Here is a 23,011-nt window from a genome sequence, read left to right as displayed (position 1 = left end):
GGGCTTCTCTGTGTTTTGTTGACATATCCGGGCCCGCCCATGCCTTTTAATGCATGTTAGCACATGTGAGCGTGCTCCACTGGCTAGCTAACGGCTGCCGCTTTGCACTGCTCTCGGTATGGTGGTTACAGTTGATAACGCCGTCCCGTCCGGCAGCACCATTGCGTAAGCGTAGGATCCACAGTCCCGCTCCCCCTCAGGTAAACACTGTTAGATGTGTCAGCAATATTGCCATCGTTTGTACTGTTAGCACCTGTTAGCCGTTGGCTCAGCCGTCACCATGTTGAGAGCCGTGTAGAGGCAATAGATATGCTCTGAAAGTCAAATTTAGCACCTTTAATGTTACACCCATGGTACGCTCACACACCATTGGTGAACTGTGATATGTGGGTATAACAGAGATTCTCAATTTGATAATACTCAATATAAATATATATAATTGAGTACATACAGTGTGTGTTTCTGTATATTACATATATATGTACATATGTTGTCATGTTTATACCTATTTGTAGTACATCAACAGCTTTATCTATGCTTTTCATCTGTGTCTATATTTGTTATCTCTGTTTAGCTGCATGTTCATGTTGGTTTCCTTCCTGTACCTTTTTTCTTTGCACTGTGTGTAATCACAATGAGAGCTACTGAGAACAGGTACTGTATGCGCGTGATACTACAACATACCAGCTCTGGTTCACATTATTTAATATTTATTAATGACAAAAACACCAAATCTGCTCAAGAAGACTTTATTGGCAAATGGCTTGAAAAGGTACAAATGATGTTCTTTTGATAGAAATAAACACATTTATGACAACAAGGTGTGATTAACGCATTTTAAGTATATATTGCATTTTAATTATAGATTCAATAATATATAGAAGCCTGTTTTTGTTCTCAGGTTTGTTTACTATTCGTGCAATATAGCAGGATAAGTCCAATTGGAAAGAATAAAGTTTGCTGACTGTGATTATTTGTCTTGTGATTCCTCACGGATGTTTTCTCTGCGCCTTCTTCCATCTCCTGGACTTGTTCTTCTGGCGTCTCCTTCGATGTCTGCCTTTCTTCTGTGGTGTTTTTTTTGATGTAGTGGACTCTGTTGGTGTGATGTCGCTTGTTAATTCTTGTTCATTCTGTCCCTGCTCTTGCAATGCTTCTTTTTTCTCCTCGTCCACTTTCAGAATGTCTTTTTCTGCCCGGTCACTGTTAGGGTCGGAGGAAATCCCCACTCCACGTTTTGTTTGAAACCTGTAATAGATCGTGATCTGTTAATGGCATTGTAATGCAGTTTTATTGTTCTGACAAATCATTTTCTTAAACATGTAGTTCATCTAAGTTATTTGCAGGACAACTTACATTATGGCTGTAGTGGACACTGTTGGTGTGATGTCGCTTGTTAATCCTTCTTCAGTCTGTCCCTGCTCTTGCAATGCTTTCTCTTTCTTCTTCTCCTCATCCAGCTTCAGAATGGTTCTTTTTGCCCAGTCACTGTTAGGGTCGGAGCAAATCCTCTTTCCAAGCTTTGTCAGAAACCTGCAAATGCAATTGATGGTGATCCGTTAATGGCATCCTAATGCTGTTTTAATATTGTTTTTAATTAAGTTCTGACAAATCATTTTCTTCACATCTTCTTCAAGGTTAGAACAAAAACGTGTTTTCTGACTTACCTCTTGTGGAATCTATAGCCATGCAGATAGTTTGTTCAGGTTTTGAAATATTCAAGCTGAATGCATTGAAAATTGGTATTTAAAAAAAGTCAACAGCAGCATCTCTTTGCAGAAAGGGTCCCTGTTACTCTGAATGATCCACAGTTGTTTCAACAAAAACTGTTGACAGACTTTTGGGTTATCCAGAAAAACAAGGACACTTTATGAAAAGTGATGTTGCTGTCACAGACTGATACTGTGTCTGCATGGCTACATACCAATAGAGGTAAGTGAGGGATTTTGGTCATTTCATTTGTCATTTGGGTGAATCCACCCTTTAAAAATATAATTTAATTGGGAGTTGCAAGTTAAATCCCTCTGATCAGACACAATGCAATCATGTTAACTTCTCTTGTGTTGGATCATGCTGCAACCAGAGGGGGATGACCAAGCCAAGGTATAAAGAGAGAGAACAGCTTCCCATCGGGGAGCACATTTCAACCTAACCCTTGTCCTCCTGAGTACCAATGCTCTGAGCATTAAAAGTGTGACAATACTGTAATAGATTTTGGTCTCATTCCTTGTTGTCAGAGTACATGTGGATATTTGTTATAAGTTGAGATATGGCTTATACAGTATGTTGTGTGAATTTGCAGGACTACTTACACTACGGCTGTGATTTGACAGACGCCATCAGTCTGAATGGTGTAACTCAGAATTCGTTTAAATGGGACCTTGGTGTCGGACCTCCCGAGACAACAGCTGGACACCGGTCCATTGGCTAAACAAGACAGACATAGAGAAAGAAAGATTAAGTACCCTTAATGTTACACTGCCAAAGACTCAGACCATACACTCAATCAAAAATCGTTAACTGATTTTGCGGTACTCACTTGCATGGCCCACGCTCATCCATGTGGTGAAGCAGAGAAGAGCGGCTAACACCAGGCTGAGTCTCATCTTCTGGCTTTGTCTTTCAACTGTTGAATGGAGTCTCTCTCAACACAAACTTAAGCAAACGTCTCTCTGTCTTTCTCCTCAGTCAAGTTTTGATCTTTGCTCTTATAAAACACAAGCCCCTTCCGCCTCTCCCCCTGTCATCACACCTCTAACCCGTCACGATGGAGGAAATAGTGAGTTCAGACCCTTCACCACAGTCCTGCCCACAATGCAACAAGTAGCATCACTCAAAAGTACAAACATTAATGGTTGTGTGTACACATACACACACAGATACTTGTTACTTTCCTTTACACTTACTCAGGAAGCCTCAAGCTGCCTCTACTTTAAGAGTCACCGCTGGTATTTGGTAGCTGAAAGGAATATTGAATTATTTTAACATTATTATTAAATGTCAGATAAGGTCTGGGGAAATTTCTTGCAGATAATCAGTTAAGATACGTAAATGATATATACTCATCAGAAATGCTTTTACCAGGTTTAACTCAAAATAACTACATAGTCAACCACACACACACACACACACACACACACACACACACGCACACGCACACACACACACACACACACACACACACACACACACACACACACACACACACACACACACACACACACACACACATCAATAACAGTGGCCTTCCCAACCAAGCTTTGTTTAAAGGTTCTCTGTATGATATTCAGAGCATTAATATAGCAGCAAACAACTATTTGCTATGTAAAGATTTAGAGGAGTAATGTCTACCTGAGCAGAGACTGAAGTCTCTCTCCCTCTGTGTGTGTTGTAATCTGGGCTTCTCTGTGTTTTGTTGACATATCCGGGCCCGCCCATGCCTTTTAATGCATGTTAGCACATGTGAGCGTGCTCCACTGGCTAGCTAACGGCTGCCGCTTTGCACTGCTCTCGGTATGGTGGTTACAGTTGATAACGCCGTCCCGTCCGGCAGCACCATTGCGTAAGCGTAGGATCCACAGTCCCGCTCCCCCTCAGGTAAACACTGTTAGATGTGTCAGCAATATTGCAATCGTTTGTACTGTTAGCACCTGTTAGCCGTTGGCTCAGCCGTCACCATGTTGAGAGCCGTGTAGAGGCAATAGATATGCTCTGAAAGTCAAATTTAGCACCTTTAATGTTACACCCATGGTACGCCCACATACCATGGGTGAACTGTGATATGTGGGTATAACAGAGATTCTCAATTTGATAATACTCAATATAAATATATATAATTGAGTACATACAGTGTGTGTTTCTGTATATTACATATATATGTACATATGTTGTCATGTTTATACCTATTTGTAGTACATCAACAGCTTTATCTATGCTTTTCATCTGTGTCTATATTTGTTATCTCTGTTTAGCTGCATGTTCATGTTGGTTTCCTTCCTGTACCTTTTTTCTTTGCACTGTGTGTAATCACAATGAGAGCTACTGAGAACAGGTACTGTATGCGCGTGATACTACAACATACCAGCTCTGGTTCACATTATTTAATATTTATTAATGACAAAAACACCAAATCTGCTCAAGAAGACTTTATTGGCAAATGGCTTGAAAAGGTACAAATGATGTTCTTTTGATAGAAATAAACACATTTATGACAACAAGGTGTGATTAACATATTTTAAGTATATATTGCATTTTAATTATAGATTCAATAATATATAGAAGCCTGTTTTTGTTCTCAGGTTTGTTTACTATTCGTGCAATATAGCAGGATAAGTCCAATTGGAAAGAATAAAGTTTGCTGACTGTGATTATTTGTCTTGTGATTCCTCACGGATGTTTTCTCTGCGCCTTCTTCCATCTCCTGGACTTGTTCTTCTGGCGTCTCCTTCGATGTCTGCCTTTCTTCTGTGGTGTTTTTTTTGATGTAGTGGACTCTGTTGGTGTGATGTCGCTTGTTAATTCTTGTTCATTCTGTCCCTGCTCTTGCAATGCTTCTTTTTTCTCCTCGTCCACTTTCAGAATGTCTTTTTCTGCCCGGTCACTGTTAGGGTCGGAGGAAATCCCCACTCCACGTTTTGTTTGAAACCTGTAATAGAACGTGATCTGTTAATGGCATTGTAATGCAGTTTTATTGTTCTGACAAATCATTTTCTTAAACATGTAGTTCATCTAAGTTATTTGCAGGACAACTTACATTATGGCTGTAGTGGACACTGTTGGTGTGATGTCGCTTGTTAATCCTTCTTCAGTCTGTCCCTGCTCTTGCAATGCTTTCTCTTTCTTCTTCTCCTCATCCAGCTTCAGAATGGTTCTTTTTGCCCAGTCACTGTTAGGGTCGGAGCAAATCCTCTTTCCAAGCTTTGTCAGAAACCTGCAAATGCAATTGATGGTGATCCGTTAATGGCATCCTAATGCTGTTTTAATATTGTTTTTAATTAAGTTCTGACAAATCATTTTCTTCACATCTTCTTCAAGGTTAGAACAAAAACGTGTTTTCTGACTTACCTCTTGTGGAATCTATAGCCATGCAGATAGTTTGTTCAGGTTTTGAAATATTCAAGCTGAATGCATTGAAAATTGGTATTTAAAAAAAGTCAACAGCAGCATCTCTTTGCAGAAAGGGTCCCTGTTACTCTGAATGATCCACAGTTGTTTCAACAAAAACTGTTGACAGACTTTTGGGTTATCCAGAAAAACAAGGACACTTTATGAAAAGTGATGTTGCTGTCACAGACTGATACTGTGTCTGCATGGCTACATACCAATAGAGGTAAGTGAGGGATTTTGGTCATTTCATTTGTCATTTGGGTGAAGCCACCCTTTAAAAATATAATTTAATTGGGAGTTGCAAGTTAAATCCCTCTGATCAGACACAATGCAATCATGTTAACTTCTCTTGTGTTGGATCATGCTGCAACCAGAGGGGGATGACCAAGCCAAGGTATAAAGAGAGAGAACAGCTTCCCATCGGGGAGCACATTTCAACCTAACCCTTGTCCTCCTGAGTACCAATGCTCTGAGCATTAAAAGTGTGACAATACTGTAATAGATTTTGGTCTCATTCCTTGTTGTCAGAGTACATGTGGATATTTGTTATAAGTTGAGATATGGCTTATACAGTATGTTGTGTGAATTTGCAGGACTACTTACACTACGGCTGTGATTTGACAGACGCCATCAGTCTGAATGGTGTAACTCAGAATTCGTTTAAATGGGACCTTGGTGTCGGACCTCCCGAGACAACAGCTGGACACCGGTCCATTGGCTAAACAAGACAGACATAGAGAAAGAAAGATTAAGTACCCTTAATGTTACACTGCCAAAGACTCAGACCATACACTCAATCAAAAATCGTTAACTGATTTTGCGGTACTCACTTGCATGGCCCACGCTCATCCATGTGGTGAAGCAGAGAAGAGCGGCTAACACCAGGCTGAGTCTCATCTTCTGGCTTTGTCTTTCAACTGTTGAATGGAGTCTCTCTCAACACAAACTTAAGCAAACGTCTCTCTGTCTTTCTCCTCAGTCAAGTTTTGATCTTGGCTCTTATAAAACACAAGCCCCTTCCGCCTCTCCCCCCGTCATCACACCTCTAACCCGTCACGATGGAGGAAATAGTGAGTTCAGGCCCTTCACCACAGTCCTGCCCACAATACAACAAGTAACATCACTCAAAAGCACAAACATTAATGGTTGTGTGTACACATACACACACACATACTCATTACTTTCCTTTACACTCACTTGGAAAGCCTCAAGCTGCCTCTACTTTAAGAGTCACCGCTGGTATTTGGTAGCTGAAAGGAACATTGAATTATTTTAACATTATTATTAAATGTCAGATAAGGTCTGGGGAAATTTCTTGCGGATAATCAGTTAAGATACGTAAATGATATATACTCATCAGAAATGCTTTTACCAGGTTTAACTCAAAATAACTACATAGTCAACCACACACACACACACACACACACACATCAATAACAGTGGCCTTCCCAACCAAGCTTTGTTTAAAGGTTCTCTGTATGATATTCAGAGCATTAATATAGCAGCAAACAACTATTTGCTATGTAAAGATTTAGAGGAGTAATGTCTACCTGAGCAGAGACTGAAGTCTCTCTCCCTCTCTGTGTGTGTTGTAATCTGAGCTTCTCTGTGTTTTGTTGACATATCCGGGCCCGCCCATGCCTTTTAATGCATGTTAGCGCATGTGAGCATGCCCCACTGGCTAGCTAACGGCTGCCGCTTTGCACTGCTCTCGGTATGGTGGTTACAGTTGATAACGCCGTCCCGTCCGGCAGCACCATTGCGTAAGCGTAGGATCCACAGTCCCGCTCCCCCTCAGGTAAACACTGTTAGATGTGTCAGCAATATTGCCATCGTTTGTACTGTTAGCACCTGTTAGCCGTTGGCTCAGCCGTCACCATGTTGAGAGCCGTGTAGAGGCAATAGATATGAAATTCAAATTTAGCACCTTTAATGTTACACCCATGGTACACTCACACACACCATGGGTGAACTGTGGTATAACAGAGATTCTCAATTTGATAATACTCAATATAAATATATATAATTGAGTACATACAGTGTGTTTCTGTATATTACATATATATGTACATATGTTGTCATGTTTATGCCTATTTGTAGTACATCAACAGCTTTATCTATGCTTTTCATCTGTGTCTATATTTGTTATCTCTGTTTAGCTGCATGTTCATGTTGGTTTCCTTCCTGTACCTTTTTTCTTTGCACTGTGTGTAATCACAATGAGAGCTACTGAGAACAGGTACTGTATGTGTCATCATACTACAACATACCAGTTCTGGTTCACATTATTTAATATTTAATCATGACAAAAACACCAAATCTGCTCAAGAAGACTTTATTGGCAAATGGCTGGAAAAGGTACAAATTATGTTCTTTTGATAGACATAAACACATTTATGACAACAAGGTACGATCAACGCATTTTAAGTATATATTGCATATTTAATTATAGATTCAATAATATATAGAAGCCTGTTTTTGGTTCAGGTTTGTTTACTATTCGTGCAATATAGCAGGACAAGTCCAAATGGAAAGAGTAGAGTTTGCTGACTGTGAGGATTTGTCTTGTGATTCCTCACGGACGTTTTCTCTGTGCCTTCTTCCATCTCCTGGACTTGTTCTTTTGGCGTCTCCTTCGACGTCTGCCTTTCTTCTGTGGTGTTTTTTTTGATGTGGTGGACTCTGTTGGTGTGATGTCGCTTGTTAATCCTTCTTCATTCTGTCCCTTCTCTTCCAATGCTTCTTTTTTCTCCTCGTCCACTTTCAGAATGGCTTTTTTTTCACTGTTAGGGTCGGAGGAAATCCTCACTCCACGTTTTGTTTGAAACCTGTAATAGATCGTGATCTATTAATGGCATTGTAATGCAGTTTTGTTGTTCTGACAAATCATTTTCTTAAACATGTAGTTAATCAAAGTTATTTGCAGGACAACTTACATTACGGCTGTAGTGGACACTGTTGGTGTGATGTCGCTTGTTAATCCTTCTTCATTCCATCCCTTCTCTTGCAATACTTCTTTTTTCTCCTCGTCCACTTTCAGAATGGCTTTTTCTGCCCGGTCACTGTTAGGGTCGGAGTACATCCCCACTCCACGTGTTGTTTGAAACCTGTAATAGATCGTGATCTGTTAATATTATTGTAATGCAGTTTTGTTGTTCTGAGAAATCATTTTCTTAAACATGTAGTTCATCAAAGTTATTTGCAGGACAACTTACATTACGGCTGTAGTGGATACTGTTGGTGTGATGTCGCTTGTTAATCCTTCTTCATTCTGTCCCTTCTCTTGCAATCCTTCTTTTTTCTCCTCGTCCACTTTCAGAATGGCTTTTTCTGCCCGGTCACTGTTAGGGTCGGAGTACATCCCCACTCCACGTGTTGTTTGAAACCTGTAATAGATCGTGATCTGTTAATATTATTGTAATGCAGTTTTGTTGTTCTGAGAAATCATTTTCTTAAACATGTAGTTCATCAAAGTTATTTGCAGGACAACTTACATTACGGCTGTAGTGGATACTGTTGGTGTGATGTCGCTTGTTAATCCTTCTTCATTCTGTCCTTTCTCTTGCAATGCTTTCTCTTTCTCCTCGTCCACTTTCAGAATGGCTTTTTCTTCACTGTTAGGGTCGGAGTAAATCCTCACTTCAGGTTTTGTTTGAAACCTGTAATAGATTGTGATCTGTTAATATTATTGTAATGCAGTTTTGTTGTTCTGAGAAATCATTTTCTTAAACATGTAGTTCATCAAAGTTATTTGCAGTACAACTTACACTACGGCTGTAGTGGACACTGTTGGTGTGATGTCGCTTGTTAATCCTTCTTCATTCTGTCCCTTCTCTTGCAATGCTTCTTTTTTCTCCTCGTCCACTTTCAGAATGGCTTTTTTTGCCCGGTCACTGTTAGGGTCGGAGCAAATCCTCTTTCCAAGCTTTGTCCGAAACCTGCAAATGCAATTGATCGTTGTTCCGTTAATGGCATTGTAATGCTGTTTTATTGTTCTGACAAATCATTTTCTTAAACATATAGTTCATCTAAGTTATTTGCAGGACCACTTACACTACGGCTGTGATCGGACAGACGCCGTCAGACTGAATGGTGTAATCCAGAATTCGTTCAAGTGGGACTTTTTTTAGAGTGTTCGACCACCGGAGACAACAGCTGGCCACCGGTCCATTGGCTAAACAAGATAGACATGGAGAAAGAAAGATTAAGTACCCTTAATGTTACACTGCCAAACACTCAGACCATATAACTGTTTTTTGCGGTACTCACTTGCATGAACCACGCTCATCCATGTGGCGAAGCAGAGAAGAGTGGCTAACACCAGGCCGAGTCTCATCTTCTGGCTTTGTCCTTCAACTGTTGAGTGGAGTCTCTCTCAACACAAACTTATACGATCTGAATCATATAAAACACAAGCCCCTTCCGCCTCTCCACCCTTCATCACACCTCTAACCCGTCAGCATGGAGGAAAGAGTGAGCTCAGACCCTTCACCACAATCCTGCCCTCAATGCAACGAGTACATTACTGTAGAATCACTCAAAAGTAGAAAAAAATTAATAGCTGTGTACACATACACACACAGATACTTGTTACTTTCCTTTACACTTACTCGGAAAACCCCGAGCTGCCTCTACTTTAAGAGTCACCGCTGGTATGAAGACTTGAGTGGCTGAAAGGAACATTGAATTATTTTAACATTATTATTAAATGTTAGATAAGGTCTGGGGAAATTTCTTGCGCATAATCTGTTAAGAAACGTAAATGATATATTCTTATCAGAAATACTTGTACCAGGTTTAACTCAAAATAACTACATAGTCAACCACACACACGCACACACACACACACACACACACACACACACACACACACACACACATCAATAACAGTGGCCTTCCCAACCAAGCTTTGTTTAAAGGTTCTCTGTATGATATTCAGAGCATTAATATAGCAGCAAACAACTATTTGCTATGTAAAGATTTAGAGGAGTAATGTCTACCTGAGCAGAGACTGAAGTCTCTCTCCCTCTGTGTGTGTTGTAATCTGGGCTTCTCTGTGTTTTGTTGACATATCCGGGCCCGCCCATGCCTTTTAATGCATGTTAGCACATGTGAGCGTGCCCCACTGGCTAGCTAACGGCTGCTGCTCTGCACTGCTCTCGATAAGGTGGTTACAGTTGATAACGCCGTCCCGTCCGGCAGCACCATTGCGTAAGCGTAAGATCCACACTCCGGTTCCCCCTCAGGTAAACACTATTAGATGTGTCAGCAATATTGCCATCGTTTGTACTGTTAGCCGCTGGCTCAGCCGTCACCATGTTGAGAGCCGTGTAGAGGCAATAAATATGCTCTGAAAGTCAAATTTAACACCTTTAATGTTATACCCATGGTACGCCCACACATACCATGGGTGAACTGTGATATGGTATAACAGAGATTCTCAATTTGATAATACTCAATATACATATATAATCGAGTACATACAGTGTGTTTCTGTATATTACATATATATGTACATATGTTGTCATGCTTATGCCTATTTGTAGTACATCAACAGCTTTATCTATGCTTTTCATCTGTGTCTATATTTGTTATCTCTGTTTAGCTGCATGTTCATGTTGGTTTCCTTCCTGTACCTTTTTTCTTTGCACTGTGTGTAATCACAATGAGAGCTACTGAGAACAGGTACTGTATGTGTCATCATACTACAACATACCAGTTCTGATTCACATTATTTTCTATTTATTAATGACAAAAACACCAAATCTGCTCAAGAAGACTTTATTGGCAAATGGCTTGAAAAGGTACAAATGATGTTCTTTTGATAGACATAAACACATTTATGACAACAAGGTACGATCAACGCATTTTAAGTATATATTGCATATTTAATTATAGATTCAATAATATATAGAAGCCTGTTTTTGTTTCAGGTTTGTTTACTATTCGTGCAAAATAGCAGGATAAGTCCAAATGGAAAGAGTAAAGTTTGCTGACTGTGATGAATTGTCTTGTGATTCCTCACGGACGTTTTCTCTGTGCCTTCTTCCATCTCCTGGACTTGTTCTTTTGGCGTCTCCTTCGACGTCTGCCTTTCTTCTGTGGTGTTTTTTTTGATGTAGTGGACTCTGTTGGTGTGATGTCGCTTGTTAATCCTTCTTCATTCTGTCCCTTCTCTTGCAATGCTTCTTTTTTCTCCTCGTCCACTTTCAGAATGGCTTTTTCTGCCCGGTCACTGTTAGGGTCGGAGTAAATCCTCACTCCAGGTTTTGTTTGAAACCTGTAATAGATCGTGATCTGTTAATGGCATCGTAATGCAGTTTTGTTGTTCTGACAAATCATTTTCTTAAACATGTAGTTCATCAAAGTTATTTGCAGGACAACTTACATTACGGCTGTAGTGGACACTGTTGGTGTGATGTCGCTTGTTAATCCTTCTTCATTCTGTCCCTTCTCTTGCAATCCTTCTTTTTTCTCCTCGTCCACTTTCAGAATGGCTTTTTCTGCCCGGTCACTGTTAGGGTCGGAGTAAATCCTCACTCCAGGTTTTGTTTGAAACCTGTAATAGATCGTGATCTGTTAATGGCATCGTAATGCAGTTTTGTTGTTCTGACAAATCATTTTCTTAAACATGTAGTTCATCAAAGTTATTTGCAGGACAATTTACATTATGGCTGTAGTGGACACTGTTGGTGTGATGTCGCTTGTTAATCCTTCTTCAGTCTGTCCCTGCTCTTGCAATGCTTTCTCTTTCTTCTTCTCCTCATCCAGCTTCAGAATGGTTCTTTTTGTCCAGTCACTGTTAGGGTTGGAGCAAATCCTCTCTCCAAGCTTTGTCAGAAACCTGCAAATGCAATTGATGGTGATCCGTTAATGGCATCCTAATGCTGTTTTAATATTGTTTTTAATTAAGTTCTGACAAATCATTTTCTTCACATCTTCTTCAAGGTTAGAACAAAAACATGTTTTCTCACTTACCTCTAGTGGAATCTATAGCCATGCAGATAGTTTGTTCAGGTTTTGAAATATTCAAGCTGAATGCATTGAAAATTGGTATTTAAAAAAAGTCAACAGCAGCATCTCTTTGCAGAAAGGGTCCCTGTTACTCTGAATGATCCACAGTTGTTTCAACAAAAACTGTTGACAGACTTTTGGGTTATCCAGAATGACAAGGACACTTTCTGAAATATGATGTTGCGGTCGAGTTTTCTGAATATTCCATTCACTACTATTGTATTGAGGATGTACAGTAGAAATCTCACAGACTGATACTGTGTCTGCATGGCTACATACCAATAGAGGTAAGTGAGGGATTTTGGTCATTTCATTTGTCATTTGGGTGAAGCCACCCTTTAAAAATATAATTTAATTGGGAGTTGCAAGTTAAATCCCTCTGATCAGACACAATGCAATCATGTTAACTTCTCTTGTGTTGGATCATGCTGCAACCAGAGGGGGATGACCAAGCCAAGGTATAAAGAGAGAGAACAGCTTCCCATCGGGGAGCACATTTCAACCTAACCCTTGTCCTCCTGAGTACCAATGCTCTGAGCATTAAAAGTGTGACAATACTGTAATAGATTTTGGTCTCATTCCTTGTTGTCAGAGTACATGTGGATATTTGTTATAAGTTGAGATATGGCTTATACAGTATGTTGTGTGAATTTGCAGGACTACTTACACTACGGCTGTGATTTGACAGACGCCATCAGTCTGAATGGTGTAACTCAGAATTCGTTTAAATGGGACCTTGGTGTCGGACCTCCCGAGACAACAGCTGGACACCGGTCCATTGGCTAAACAAGACAGACATAGAGAAAGAAAGATTAAGTACCCTTAATGTTACACTGCCAAAGACTCAGACCATACACTCAATCAAAAATCGTTAACTGATTTTGCGGTACTCACTTGCATGGCCCACGCTCATCCATGTGGTGAAGCAGAGAAGAGCGGCTAACACCAGGCTGAGTCTCATCTTCTGGCTTTGTCTTTCAACTGTTGAATGGAGTCTCTCTCAACACAAACTTAAGCAAACGTCTCTCTGTCTTTCTCCTCAGTCAAGTTTTGATCTTGGCTCTTATAAAACACAAGCCCCTTCCGCCTCTCCCCCCATCATCACACCTCTAACCCGTCACGATGGAGGAAATAGTGAGTTCAGGCCCTTCACCACAGTCCTGCCCACAATGCAACAAGTAGCATCACTCAAAAGCACAAACATTAATGGTTGTGTGTACACATACACACACACATACTCATTACTTTCCTTTACACTCACTTGGAAAGCCTCAAGCTGCCTCTACTTTAAGAGTCACCGCTGGTATTTGGTAGCTGAAAGGAACATTGAATTATTTTAACACTATTATTAAATGTCAGATAAGGTCTGGGGAAATTTCTTGCAGATAATCAGTTAAGATACGTAAATGATATATACTCATCAGAAATGCTTTTACCAGGTTTAACTCAAAATAACTACATAGTCAACCACACACACACACACACACACACACACACACACACACACACACACACACACACACACACACACACACACACACATCAATAAGAGTGGCCTTCCCAACCAAGCTTTGTTTAAAGGTTCTCTACGATATTCAGAGCATTAATATAGCAGCAAACAACTATTTGCTATGTAAAGATTTAGAGGAGTAATGTCTACCTGAGCAGAGACTGAAGTCTCTCTCCCTCTCTGTGTGTGTTGTAATCTGAGCTTCTCTGTGTTTTGTTGACATATCCGGGCCCGCCCATGCCTTTTAGTGCATGTTAGCGCATGTGAACGTGCCCCACTGGCTAGCTAACGGCTGCCGCTTTGCACTGCTCTCGGTATGGTGGTTACAGTTGATAACGCCGTCCCGTCCGGCAGCACCATTGCGTAAGCGTAGGATCCACAGTCCCGCTCCCCCTCAGGTAAACACTGTTAGATGTGTCAGCACTATTGCCATCGTTTGTACTGTTAGCACCTGTTAGCCGTTGGCTCAGCCGTCACCATGTTGAGAGCCGTGTAGAGGCAATAGATATGAAATTCAAATTTAGCACCTTTAATGTTACACCCATGGTACGCCCACACATACCATGGGTGAACTGTGGTATAACAGAGATTCTCAATTTGATAATACTCAATATAAATATATATAATTGAGTACATACAGTGTGTTTCTGTATATTACATATATATGTACATATGTTGTCATGTTTATACCTATTTGTAGTACATCAACAGCTTTATCTATGCTTTTCATCTGTGTCTATATTTGTTATCTCTGTTTAGCTGCATGTTCATGTTGGTTTCCTTCCTGTACCTTTGTTCTTTGCACTGTGTGTAATCACAATGAGAGCTACTGAGAACAGGCACTGTATGTGTCATCATTCTACAACATACCAGCTTTGATTCACATTATGTTCAATTTAATCATGACAAAAACACCAAATCTGCTCAAGAAGACTTTATTGGCAAATGGCTGGAAAAGGTACAAATTATGTTCTTTTGATAGACATAAACACATTTATGACAACAAGGTACGATCAACGCATTTTAAGTATATATTGCATATTTAATTATAGATTCAATAATATATAGAAGCCTATTTTTGGTTCAGGTTTGTTTACTATTCGTGCAATATAGCAGGACAAGTCCAAATGGAAAGAGTAAAGTTTGCTGACTGTGAGGATTTGTCTTGTGATTCCTCACGGACGTTTTCTCTGTGCCTTCTTCCATCTCCTGGACTTGTTCTTTTGGCGTCTCCTTCGACGTCTGCCTTTCTTCTGTGGTGTTTTTTTTGATGTAGTGGACTCTGTTGGTGTGATGTCGCTTGTTAATCCTTCTTCATTCTGTCCCTTCTCTTCCAATGCTTCTTTTTTCTCCTCGTCCACTTTCAGAATGGCTTTTTTTTCACTGTTAGGGTCGGAGTAAATCCTCACTCCACGTTTTGTTTGAAACCTGTAATAGATCGTGATCTGTTAATGGCATTGTAATGCAGTTTTGTTGTTCTGACAAATCATTTTCTTAAACATGTAGTTAATCAAAGTTATTTGCAGGACAACTTACATTACGGCTGTAGTGGACACTGTTGGTGTGATGTCGCTTGTTAATCCTTCTTCATTCCATCCCTTCTCTTGCAATACTTCTTTTTTCTCCTCGTCCACTTTCAGAATGGCTTTTTCTGCCCGGTCACTGTTAGGGTCAGAGTAAATCCCCACTCCAGGTTTTGTTTGAAACCTGTAATAGATTGTGATCTGTTAATATTATTGTAATGCAGTTTTGTTGTTCTGACAAATCATTTTCTTAAACATGTAGTTCATCAAAGTTATTTGCAGGACAACTTACATTACGGCTGTAGTGGATACTGTTGGTGTGATGTCGCTTGTTAATCCTTCTTCATTCTGTCCTTTCTCTTGCAATGCTTTCTCTTTCTCCTCGTCCACTTTCAGAATGGCTTTTTCTTCACTGTTAGGGTCGGAGTAAATCCTCACTTCAGGTTTTGTTTGAAACCTGTAATAGATTGTGATCTGTTAATATTATTGTAATGCAGTTTTGTTGTTCTGAGAAATCATTTTCTTAAACATGTAGTTCATCAAAGTTATTTGCAGTACAACTTACACTACGGCTGTAGTGGACACTGTTGGTGTGATGTCGCTTGTTAATCCTTCTTCATTCTGTCCCTTCTCTTGCAATGCTTCTTTTTTCTCCTCGTCCACTTTCAGAATGGCTTTTTTTGCCCGGTCACTGTTAGGGTCGGAGCAAATCCTCTTTCCAAGCTTTGTCCGAAACCTGCAAATGCAATTGATCGTTGTTCCGTTAATGGCATTGTAATGCTGTTTTATTGTTCTGACAAATCATTTTCTTAAACATATAGTTCATCTAAGTTATTTGCAGGACCACTTACACTACGGCTGTGATCGGACAGACGCCGTCAGACTGAATGGTGTAATCCAGAATTCGTTCAAGTGGGACTTTTTTTAGAGTGTTCGACCACCGGAGACAACAGCTGGCCACCGGTCCATTGGCTAAACAAGATAGACATGGAGAAAGAAAGATTAAGTACCCTTAATGTTACACTGCCAAACACTCAGACCATATAACTGTTTTTTGCGGTACTCACTTGCATGAACCACGCTCATCCATGTGGCGAAGCAGAGAAGAGTGGCTAACACCAGGCCGAGTCTCATCTTCTGGCTTTGTCCTTCAACTGTTGAGTGGAGTCTCTCTCAACACAAACTTATACGATCTGAATCATATAAAACACAAGCCCCTTCCGCCTCTCCACCCTTCATCACACCTCTAACCCGTCAGCATGGAGGAAAGAGTGAGCTCAGACCCTTCACCACAATCCTGCCCTCAATGCAACGAGTACATTACTGTAGAATCACTCAAAAGTAGAAAAAAATTAATAGCTGTGTACACATACACACACAGATACTTGTTACTTTCCTTTACACTTACTCGGAAAACCCCGAGCTGCCTCTACTTTAAGAGTCACCGCTGGTATGAAGACTTGAGTGGCTGAAAGGAACATTGAATTATTTTAACATTATTATTAAATGTTAGATAAGGTCTGGGGAAATTTCTTGCGCATAATCTGTTAAGAAACGTAAATGATATATTCTTATCAGAAATACTTGTACCAGGTTTAACTCAAAATAACTACATAGTCAACCACACACACGCACACACACACACACACACACACACGCACACACACACACACACACACACATCAATAACAGTGGCCTTCCCAACCAAGCTTTGTTTAAAGGTTCTCTGTATGATATTCAGAGCATTAATATAGCAGCAAACGACTATTTGCTATGTAAAGATTTAGAGGAGTAATGTCTACCTGAGCAGAGACTGAAGTCTCTCTCCCTCTGTGTGTGTTGTAATCTGAGCTTCTCTGTGTTTTGTTGACATATCCGGGCCCGCCCATGCCTTTTAATGCATGTTAGCACATGTGAGCGTGCTCCACTGGCTAGCTAACGGCTGCCGCTTTGCACTGCTCTCGGTATGGTGGTTACAGTTGATAACGCCGTCCCGTCCGGCAGCACCATTGCGTAAGCGTAGGATCCACAGTCCCGCTCCCCCTCAGGTAAACACTGTTAGATGTGTCAGCAATATTGCAATCGTTTGTACTGTTAGCACCTGTTAGCCGTTGGCTCAGCCGTCACCATGTTGAGAGCCGTGTAGAGGCAATAGATATGCTCTGAAAGTCAAATTTAGCACCTTTAATGTTACACCCATGGTACGCCCACATACCATGGGTGAACTGTAATATGTGGGTATAACAGAGATTCTCAATTTGATAATACTCAATATAAATATATATAATTGAGTACATACAGTGTGTGTTTCTGTATATTACATATATATGTACATATGTTGTCATGTTTATACCTATTTGTAGTACATCAACAGCTTTATCTATGCTTTTCATCTGTGTCTATATTTGTTATCTCTGTTTAGCTGCATGTTCATGTTGGTCTCCTTCCTGTACCTTTGTTCTTTGCACTGTGTGTAATCACAATGAGAGCTACTGAGAACAGGCACTGTATGTGTCATCATACTACAACATACCAGCTCTGGTTCACATTATTTAATATTTATTAATGACAAAAACACCAAATCTGCTCAAGAAGACTTTATTGGCAAATGGCAGGAAAAGGTACAAATTATGTTCTTTTGATAGACATAAACACATTTATGACAACAAGGTGTGATTAACATATTTTAAGTATATATTGCATTTTAATTATAGATTCAATAATATATAGAAGCCTGTTTTTGTTCTCAGGTTTGTTTACTATTCGTGCAATATAGCAGGATAAGTCCAATTGGAAAGAATAAAGTTTGCTGACTGTGATGATTTGTCTTGTGATTCCTCATGGATGTTTTCTCTGCGCCTTCTTCCATCTCCTGGACTTGTTCTTCTGGCGTCTCCTTCGATGTCTGCCTTTCTTCTGTGGTGTTGTTTTTGATGTAGTGGACTCTGTTGGTGTGATGTCGCTTGTTAATTCTTGTTCATTCTGTCCCTTCTCTTGCAATGCTTCTTTTTTCTCCTCGTCCACTTTCAGAATGTCTTTTTCTGCCCGGTCACTGTTAGGGTCGGAGGAAATCCCCACTCCACGTTTTGTTTGAAACCTGTAATAGATCGTGATCTGTTAATGGCATCGTAATGCAGTTTTGTTGTTCTGACAAATCATTTTCTTAAACATGTAGTTCATCTAAGTTATTTGCAGGACAATTTACATTATGGCTGTAGTGGACACTGTTGGTGTGATGTCGCTTGTTAATCCTTCTTCAGTCTGTCCCTGCTCTTGCAATGCTTTCTCTTTCTTCTTCTCCTCATCCAGCTTCAGAATGGTTCTCTTTGTCCAGTCACTGTTAGGGTCGGAGCAAATCCTCTTTCCAAGCTTTGTCAGAAACCTGCAAATGCAATTGATGGTGATCCGTTAATGGCATCCTAATGCTGTTTTAATATTGTTTTTAATTAAGTTCCTACAAATCATTTTCTTCACATCTTCTTCAAGGTTAGAACAAAAACGTGTTTTCTGACTTACCTCTTGTGGAATCTATAGCCATGCAGATAGTTTGTTCAGGTTTTGAAATATTCAAGCTGAATGCATTGAAAATTGGTATTTAAAAAAAGTCAACAGCAGCATCTCTTTGCAGAAAGGGTCCCTGTTACTCTGAATGATCCACAGTTGTTTCAACAAAAACTGTTGACAGACTTTTGGGTTATCCAGAAAAACAAGGACACTTTATGAAAAGTGATGTTGCTGTCACAGACTGATACTGTGTCTGCATGGCTACATACCAATAGAGGTAAGTGAGGGATTTTGGTCATTTCATTTGTCATTTGGGTGAATCCACCTTTTAAAAATATAATTTAATTGGGAGTTGCAAGTTAAATCCCTCTGATCAGACACAATGCAATCATGTTAACTTCTCTTGTGTTGGATCATGCTGCAACCAGAGGGGGATGACCAAGCCAAGGTATAAAGAGAGAGAACAGCTTCCCATCGGGGAGCACATTTCAACCTAACCCTTGTCCTCCTGAGTACCAATGCTCTGAGCATTAAAAGTGTGACAATACTGTAATAGATTTTGGTCTCATTCCTTGTTGTCAGAGTACATGTGGATATTTGTTATAAGTTGAGATATGGCTTATACAGTATGTCATGTGAATTTGCAGGACTACTTACACTACGGCTGTGATTTGACAGACGCCGTCAGTCTGAATGTTGTAATTCAGAATTCGCTTAAAATGGACCACGGTGTCGGACCTCCTGAGACAACAGCTGGACACCGGTCCATTGGCTAAACAAGACAGACATGGAGAAAGAAAGATTAAGTACCCTTAATGTTACACTGCCAAAGACTCAGACCATACACTCAATCAAAAATCGTTAACTGATTTTGCGGTACTCACTTGCATGAACCACGCTCATCCATGTGGTGAAGCAGAGAAGAGCGGCTAACACCAGGCTGAGTCTCATCTTCTGGCTTTGTCTTTCAACTGTTGAATGGAGTCTCTCTCAACACAAACTTAAGCAAACGTCTCTCTGTCTTTCTGATCAGTCAAGTTTTGATCTTGGCTCTTATAAAACACAAGCCCCTTCCGCCTCTCCCCCCGTCATCACACCTCTAACCCGTCACGATGGAGGAAATAGTGAGTTCAGACCCTTCACCACAATCCTGCCCACAATGCAACGAGTAGCATCACTCAAAAGTACAAACATTAATGGCTATGTGTACACATACACACACACATACTCATTACTTTCCTTTACACTTACTCGGAAAGCCTCAAGCTGCCTCTACTTTAACAGTCACCGCTGGTATTTGGTGGGTGAAAGGAATATTTAATTATTTTAACATTATTATTAAATGTCAGATAAGGTCTGGGGAAATTTCTTGCAGAAAATCAGTTAAGATACGTAAATGATATATTCTCATCAGAAATGCTTTTACCAGGTTTAACTCAAAATAACTACATAGTCAACCACACACACACACACACACACACACACACACATCAATAACAGTGGCATTCCCAACCAAGCTTTGTTTAAAGGTTCTCTGTATGATATTCAGAGCATTAATATAGCAGCCATCAACTATTTGCTATGTAAAGATTTAGAGGAGTAATGTCTACCTGAGCAGAGACTGAAGTCTCTCTCCCTCTCTGTGTGTGTTGTAATCTGAGTTTCTCTGTGCTTTGTTGACATATCCGGGCCCGCCCATGCCTTTTAATGCATGTTAGCGCATGTGAGCGTGCCCCACTGGCTAGCTAACGGCTGCCGCTTTGCACTGCTCTCGATAAGGTGGTTACAGTTGATAACGCCGTCCCGTCCGGCAGCACCATTGCGTAAGCGTAGGATCCACAGTCCTGTTCCCCCTCAGGTAAACACTGTTAGATGTGTCAGCACTATTGCCATCGTTTGTATTGTTAGCACCTGTTAGCCGCTGGCTCAGCCGTCACCATATTGAGAGCCGTGTAGAGGCAATAGATATGCTCTGAAAGTCAAATTTAGCACCTTTAATGTTACACCCATGGTACGCTCACACACCATTGGTGAACTGTGATATGTGGGTATAACAGAGATTCTGAATTTGATAATACTCAATATAAATATATATAATTGAGTACATACAGTGTGTGTTTCTGTATATTACATACACATGTACATATGTTGTCATGTTTATGCCTATTTGTAGTACATCAACAGCTTTATCTATGCTTTTCATCTGTGTCTATATTTGTTATCTCTGTTTAGCTGCATGTTCATGTTGGTTTCCTTCCTGTACCTTTGTTCTTTGCACTGTGTGTAATCACAATGAGAGCTACTGAGAACAGGTACTGTATGCGTCATCATACTACAACATACCAGCTCTGGTTCACATTATTTAATATTTATTAATGACAAAAACACCAAATCTGCTCAAGAAGACTTTATTGGCAAATGGCAGGAAAAGATACAAATTATGTTCTTTTGATAGACATAAACACATTTATGACAACAAGGTGTGATTAACACATTTTAAGTATATATTGCATATTTAATTATAGATTCAATAATATATAGAAGCCTGTTTTTGTTTCAGGTTTGTTTACTATTCGTGTAATATAGCAGGATAAGTCCAAATGGAAAGAGTAAAGTTTGCTGACTGTGGTAGCTTTGATTTGTCTTGTGATTCCTCACGGACGTTTTCTTTACCCCTTCCTCCCTCTCCTGGACTTCTTCCCCTGGCGTCTCCTTCCATGTCTGCCTTTCTTCTGTGGTGTTTTCTTTGACGTAGTGGACACTGTTGGTGTGATGTCGCTTGTTAATCCTTCTTCATTCTGTCCCTTCTCTTGCAATGCTTCTTTTTTCTCCTCGTCCACTTTCAGAATGGCCACTTTTGTGCGGTCACTGTTAGGGTCGGAGCAAATACTTCGTCCACGTTTTGTTTGAAACCTGTAATAGATTGTGATCTGTTAATGGCATTGTAACGCAGTTTTGTTGTTCTGACAAATCATTTTCTTAAACATGTAGTTCATCTAAGTTATTTGCAGGACCACTTACACTATGGCTGTGATTGGACAGTCGCCGTCAGACTGAATGGTGTAATCCAGAATTCGTTCAAGTCGGACTCTTTTTAGAGTGTTAGACCAGCGGAGACAACAGCTGGACACCGGTCCATTGGCTAAACAAGACAGACAAGGAGAAAGAAAGATTAAGTACCCTTAATGTTACACTGCCAAACACTCAGACCATGTAACTGTTTTTTGCGGTACTCACTTGCATGGCCCACGCTCATCCATGTGGCGAAGCAGAGAAGAGCGGCTAACACCAGGCTGAGTCTCATCTTCTGGCTTTGTCTTTCAACTGTTGAGTGGAGTCTCTCTCAACACAAACTTATACAATCTGAATCATATAAAACACAAGCCCCTTCCGCCTCTCCCCCGTCATCACACCCCTGACTCGTCACCATAGAGGAAAGAGTGAGTTCAGACCCTTCACCACAATCCTGCCCACAATGCAACGAGTAGCATCACTCAAAAGTACAAACATTAATGGCTGTGTGTACACATACACACACAGATACTCATTACTTTCCTTTACACTCATTCTGAAAGCCACAAGCTGCCTCTACTTTAACAGTCACCGCTGATATGAAAGGTTTGGTAGCTGAAAGGAACATTGAATTATTTTAACATTATTATTAAATGTCAGATAAGGTCTGGGGAAATTTCTTGCAGATAATCAGTTGAGATACGTAAATGATATATACTCATCAGAAACGCTTATACCAGGTTTAACTCAAAATAACTACATAGTCAACCACACACACACACACACACACACATACACACACACACACACACACACACACACACACATCAATAACAGCGGCCTTCCCAACCAAGCTTTGTTTAAAGGTTCTCTGTATGATATTCAGAGCATTAATATAGCAGCCATCAACTATTTGCTATGTAAAGATATAGAGGAGTAATGTCTACCTGAGCAGAGACTGAAGTCTCTCTCCCTCTGTGTGTGTTGTAATCTGAGTTTCTCTGTGCTTTGTTGACATATACGGGCCCGTGCATGCCTTTTAGTGCATGTTAGCGCATGTGAGCGTGCACCCCTGGCTAGCTAACGGCTGCTGCTCTGCATTGCTCTCAGTATGGTGGTTACAGTTGATAATGCCGTCCCGACCGGCAGCGCCATCGCGGAAGCATAGCGCCTACCCTTTGGTTCCCTCTCAGGTTAACACTTGAAGCTCGGTTAGCACTGTTGCCATTGTTTGTACTGTTAGCGCTGCTAGCTGAATTTAGCATCTTTAACAGTAACAGTTTATTTGTAACAGCTGTATGTTGCATGTTGGTCTCCTTCCTGTACCTTTGTTCTTTGCACT

General features: G+C 40.4%; 4 protein-coding genes across 5 annotated transcripts; all 4 read right to left on the bottom strand.

Moving 5' to 3' along the window:
• Positions 1 to 896: 896 nt before the first annotated feature.
• Positions 897 to 2,692, bottom strand: LOC141777038 (C-C motif chemokine 2-like). The gene is made up of 4 exons (XM_074650963.1): positions 2,540 to 2,692; positions 2,313 to 2,427; positions 1,357 to 1,533; positions 897 to 1,248 (listed from the first exon to the last, which is right to left on the bottom strand). The coding sequence occupies exons 1-4, from the start codon at positions 2,604 to 2,606 to the stop codon at positions 990 to 992; spliced, it is 618 nt and encodes a 205-aa protein (XP_074507064.1). The 5' UTR covers positions 2,607 to 2,692; the 3' UTR covers positions 897 to 989.
• A 1,608-nt stretch (positions 2,693 to 4,300) lies between these two features.
• On the bottom strand, positions 4,301 to 13,332 carry LOC141777034 (uncharacterized). The gene is made up of 7 exons (XM_074650959.1): positions 13,015 to 13,332; positions 12,788 to 12,902; positions 11,774 to 11,950; positions 11,495 to 11,665; positions 8,601 to 8,765; positions 8,322 to 8,492; positions 4,301 to 4,645 (listed from the first exon to the last, which is right to left on the bottom strand). Exons 1-7 carry the CDS (start codon positions 13,079 to 13,081, stop codon positions 4,387 to 4,389), a joined length of 1,125 nt encoding a protein of 374 aa, XP_074507060.1. The 5' UTR covers positions 13,082 to 13,332; the 3' UTR covers positions 4,301 to 4,386.
• A 1,219-nt stretch (positions 13,333 to 14,551) lies between these two features.
• Positions 14,552 to 19,785, bottom strand: LOC141777036 (uncharacterized). Of its 2 annotated transcripts, none has more exons than XM_074650961.1 (5): positions 19,542 to 19,785; positions 19,315 to 19,429; positions 18,359 to 18,535; positions 15,446 to 15,610; positions 14,552 to 15,058 (listed from the first exon to the last, which is right to left on the bottom strand). In XM_074650961.1, the coding sequence occupies exons 1-5, from the start codon at positions 19,606 to 19,608 to the stop codon at positions 14,806 to 14,808; spliced, it is 777 nt and encodes a 258-aa protein (XP_074507062.1). In that variant the 5' UTR covers positions 19,609 to 19,785; the 3' UTR covers positions 14,552 to 14,805. The 2 variants fall into 2 exon arrangements, with proteins under 2 accessions (XP_074507062.1, XP_074507061.1); XM_074650960.1 differs by lacking the exons at positions 18,359 to 18,535; positions 19,315 to 19,429; positions 19,542 to 19,785 and adding exons at positions 15,719 to 15,889; positions 16,005 to 16,125; positions 16,221 to 16,382.
• A 1,264-nt stretch (positions 19,786 to 21,049) lies between these two features.
• On the bottom strand, positions 21,050 to 21,996 carry LOC141777037 (C-C motif chemokine 8-like). Its single transcript, XM_074650962.1, has 3 exons — positions 21,895 to 21,996; positions 21,679 to 21,799; positions 21,050 to 21,570 (listed from the first exon to the last, which is right to left on the bottom strand). The coding sequence occupies exons 1-3, from the start codon at positions 21,959 to 21,961 to the stop codon at positions 21,327 to 21,329; spliced, it is 432 nt and encodes a 143-aa protein (XP_074507063.1). The 5' UTR covers positions 21,962 to 21,996; the 3' UTR covers positions 21,050 to 21,326.
• Positions 21,997 to 23,011: the final 1,015 nt, after the last annotated feature.

This window comes from Sebastes fasciatus, chromosome 11 (assembly GCF_043250625.1).
Source record: "Sebastes fasciatus isolate fSebFas1 chromosome 11, fSebFas1.pri, whole genome shotgun sequence".
Lineage (NCBI taxonomy): Eukaryota > Metazoa > Chordata > Actinopteri > Perciformes > Sebastidae > Sebastes > Sebastes fasciatus.
This window is presented reverse-complemented; position numbering and strand designations above follow the sequence as displayed.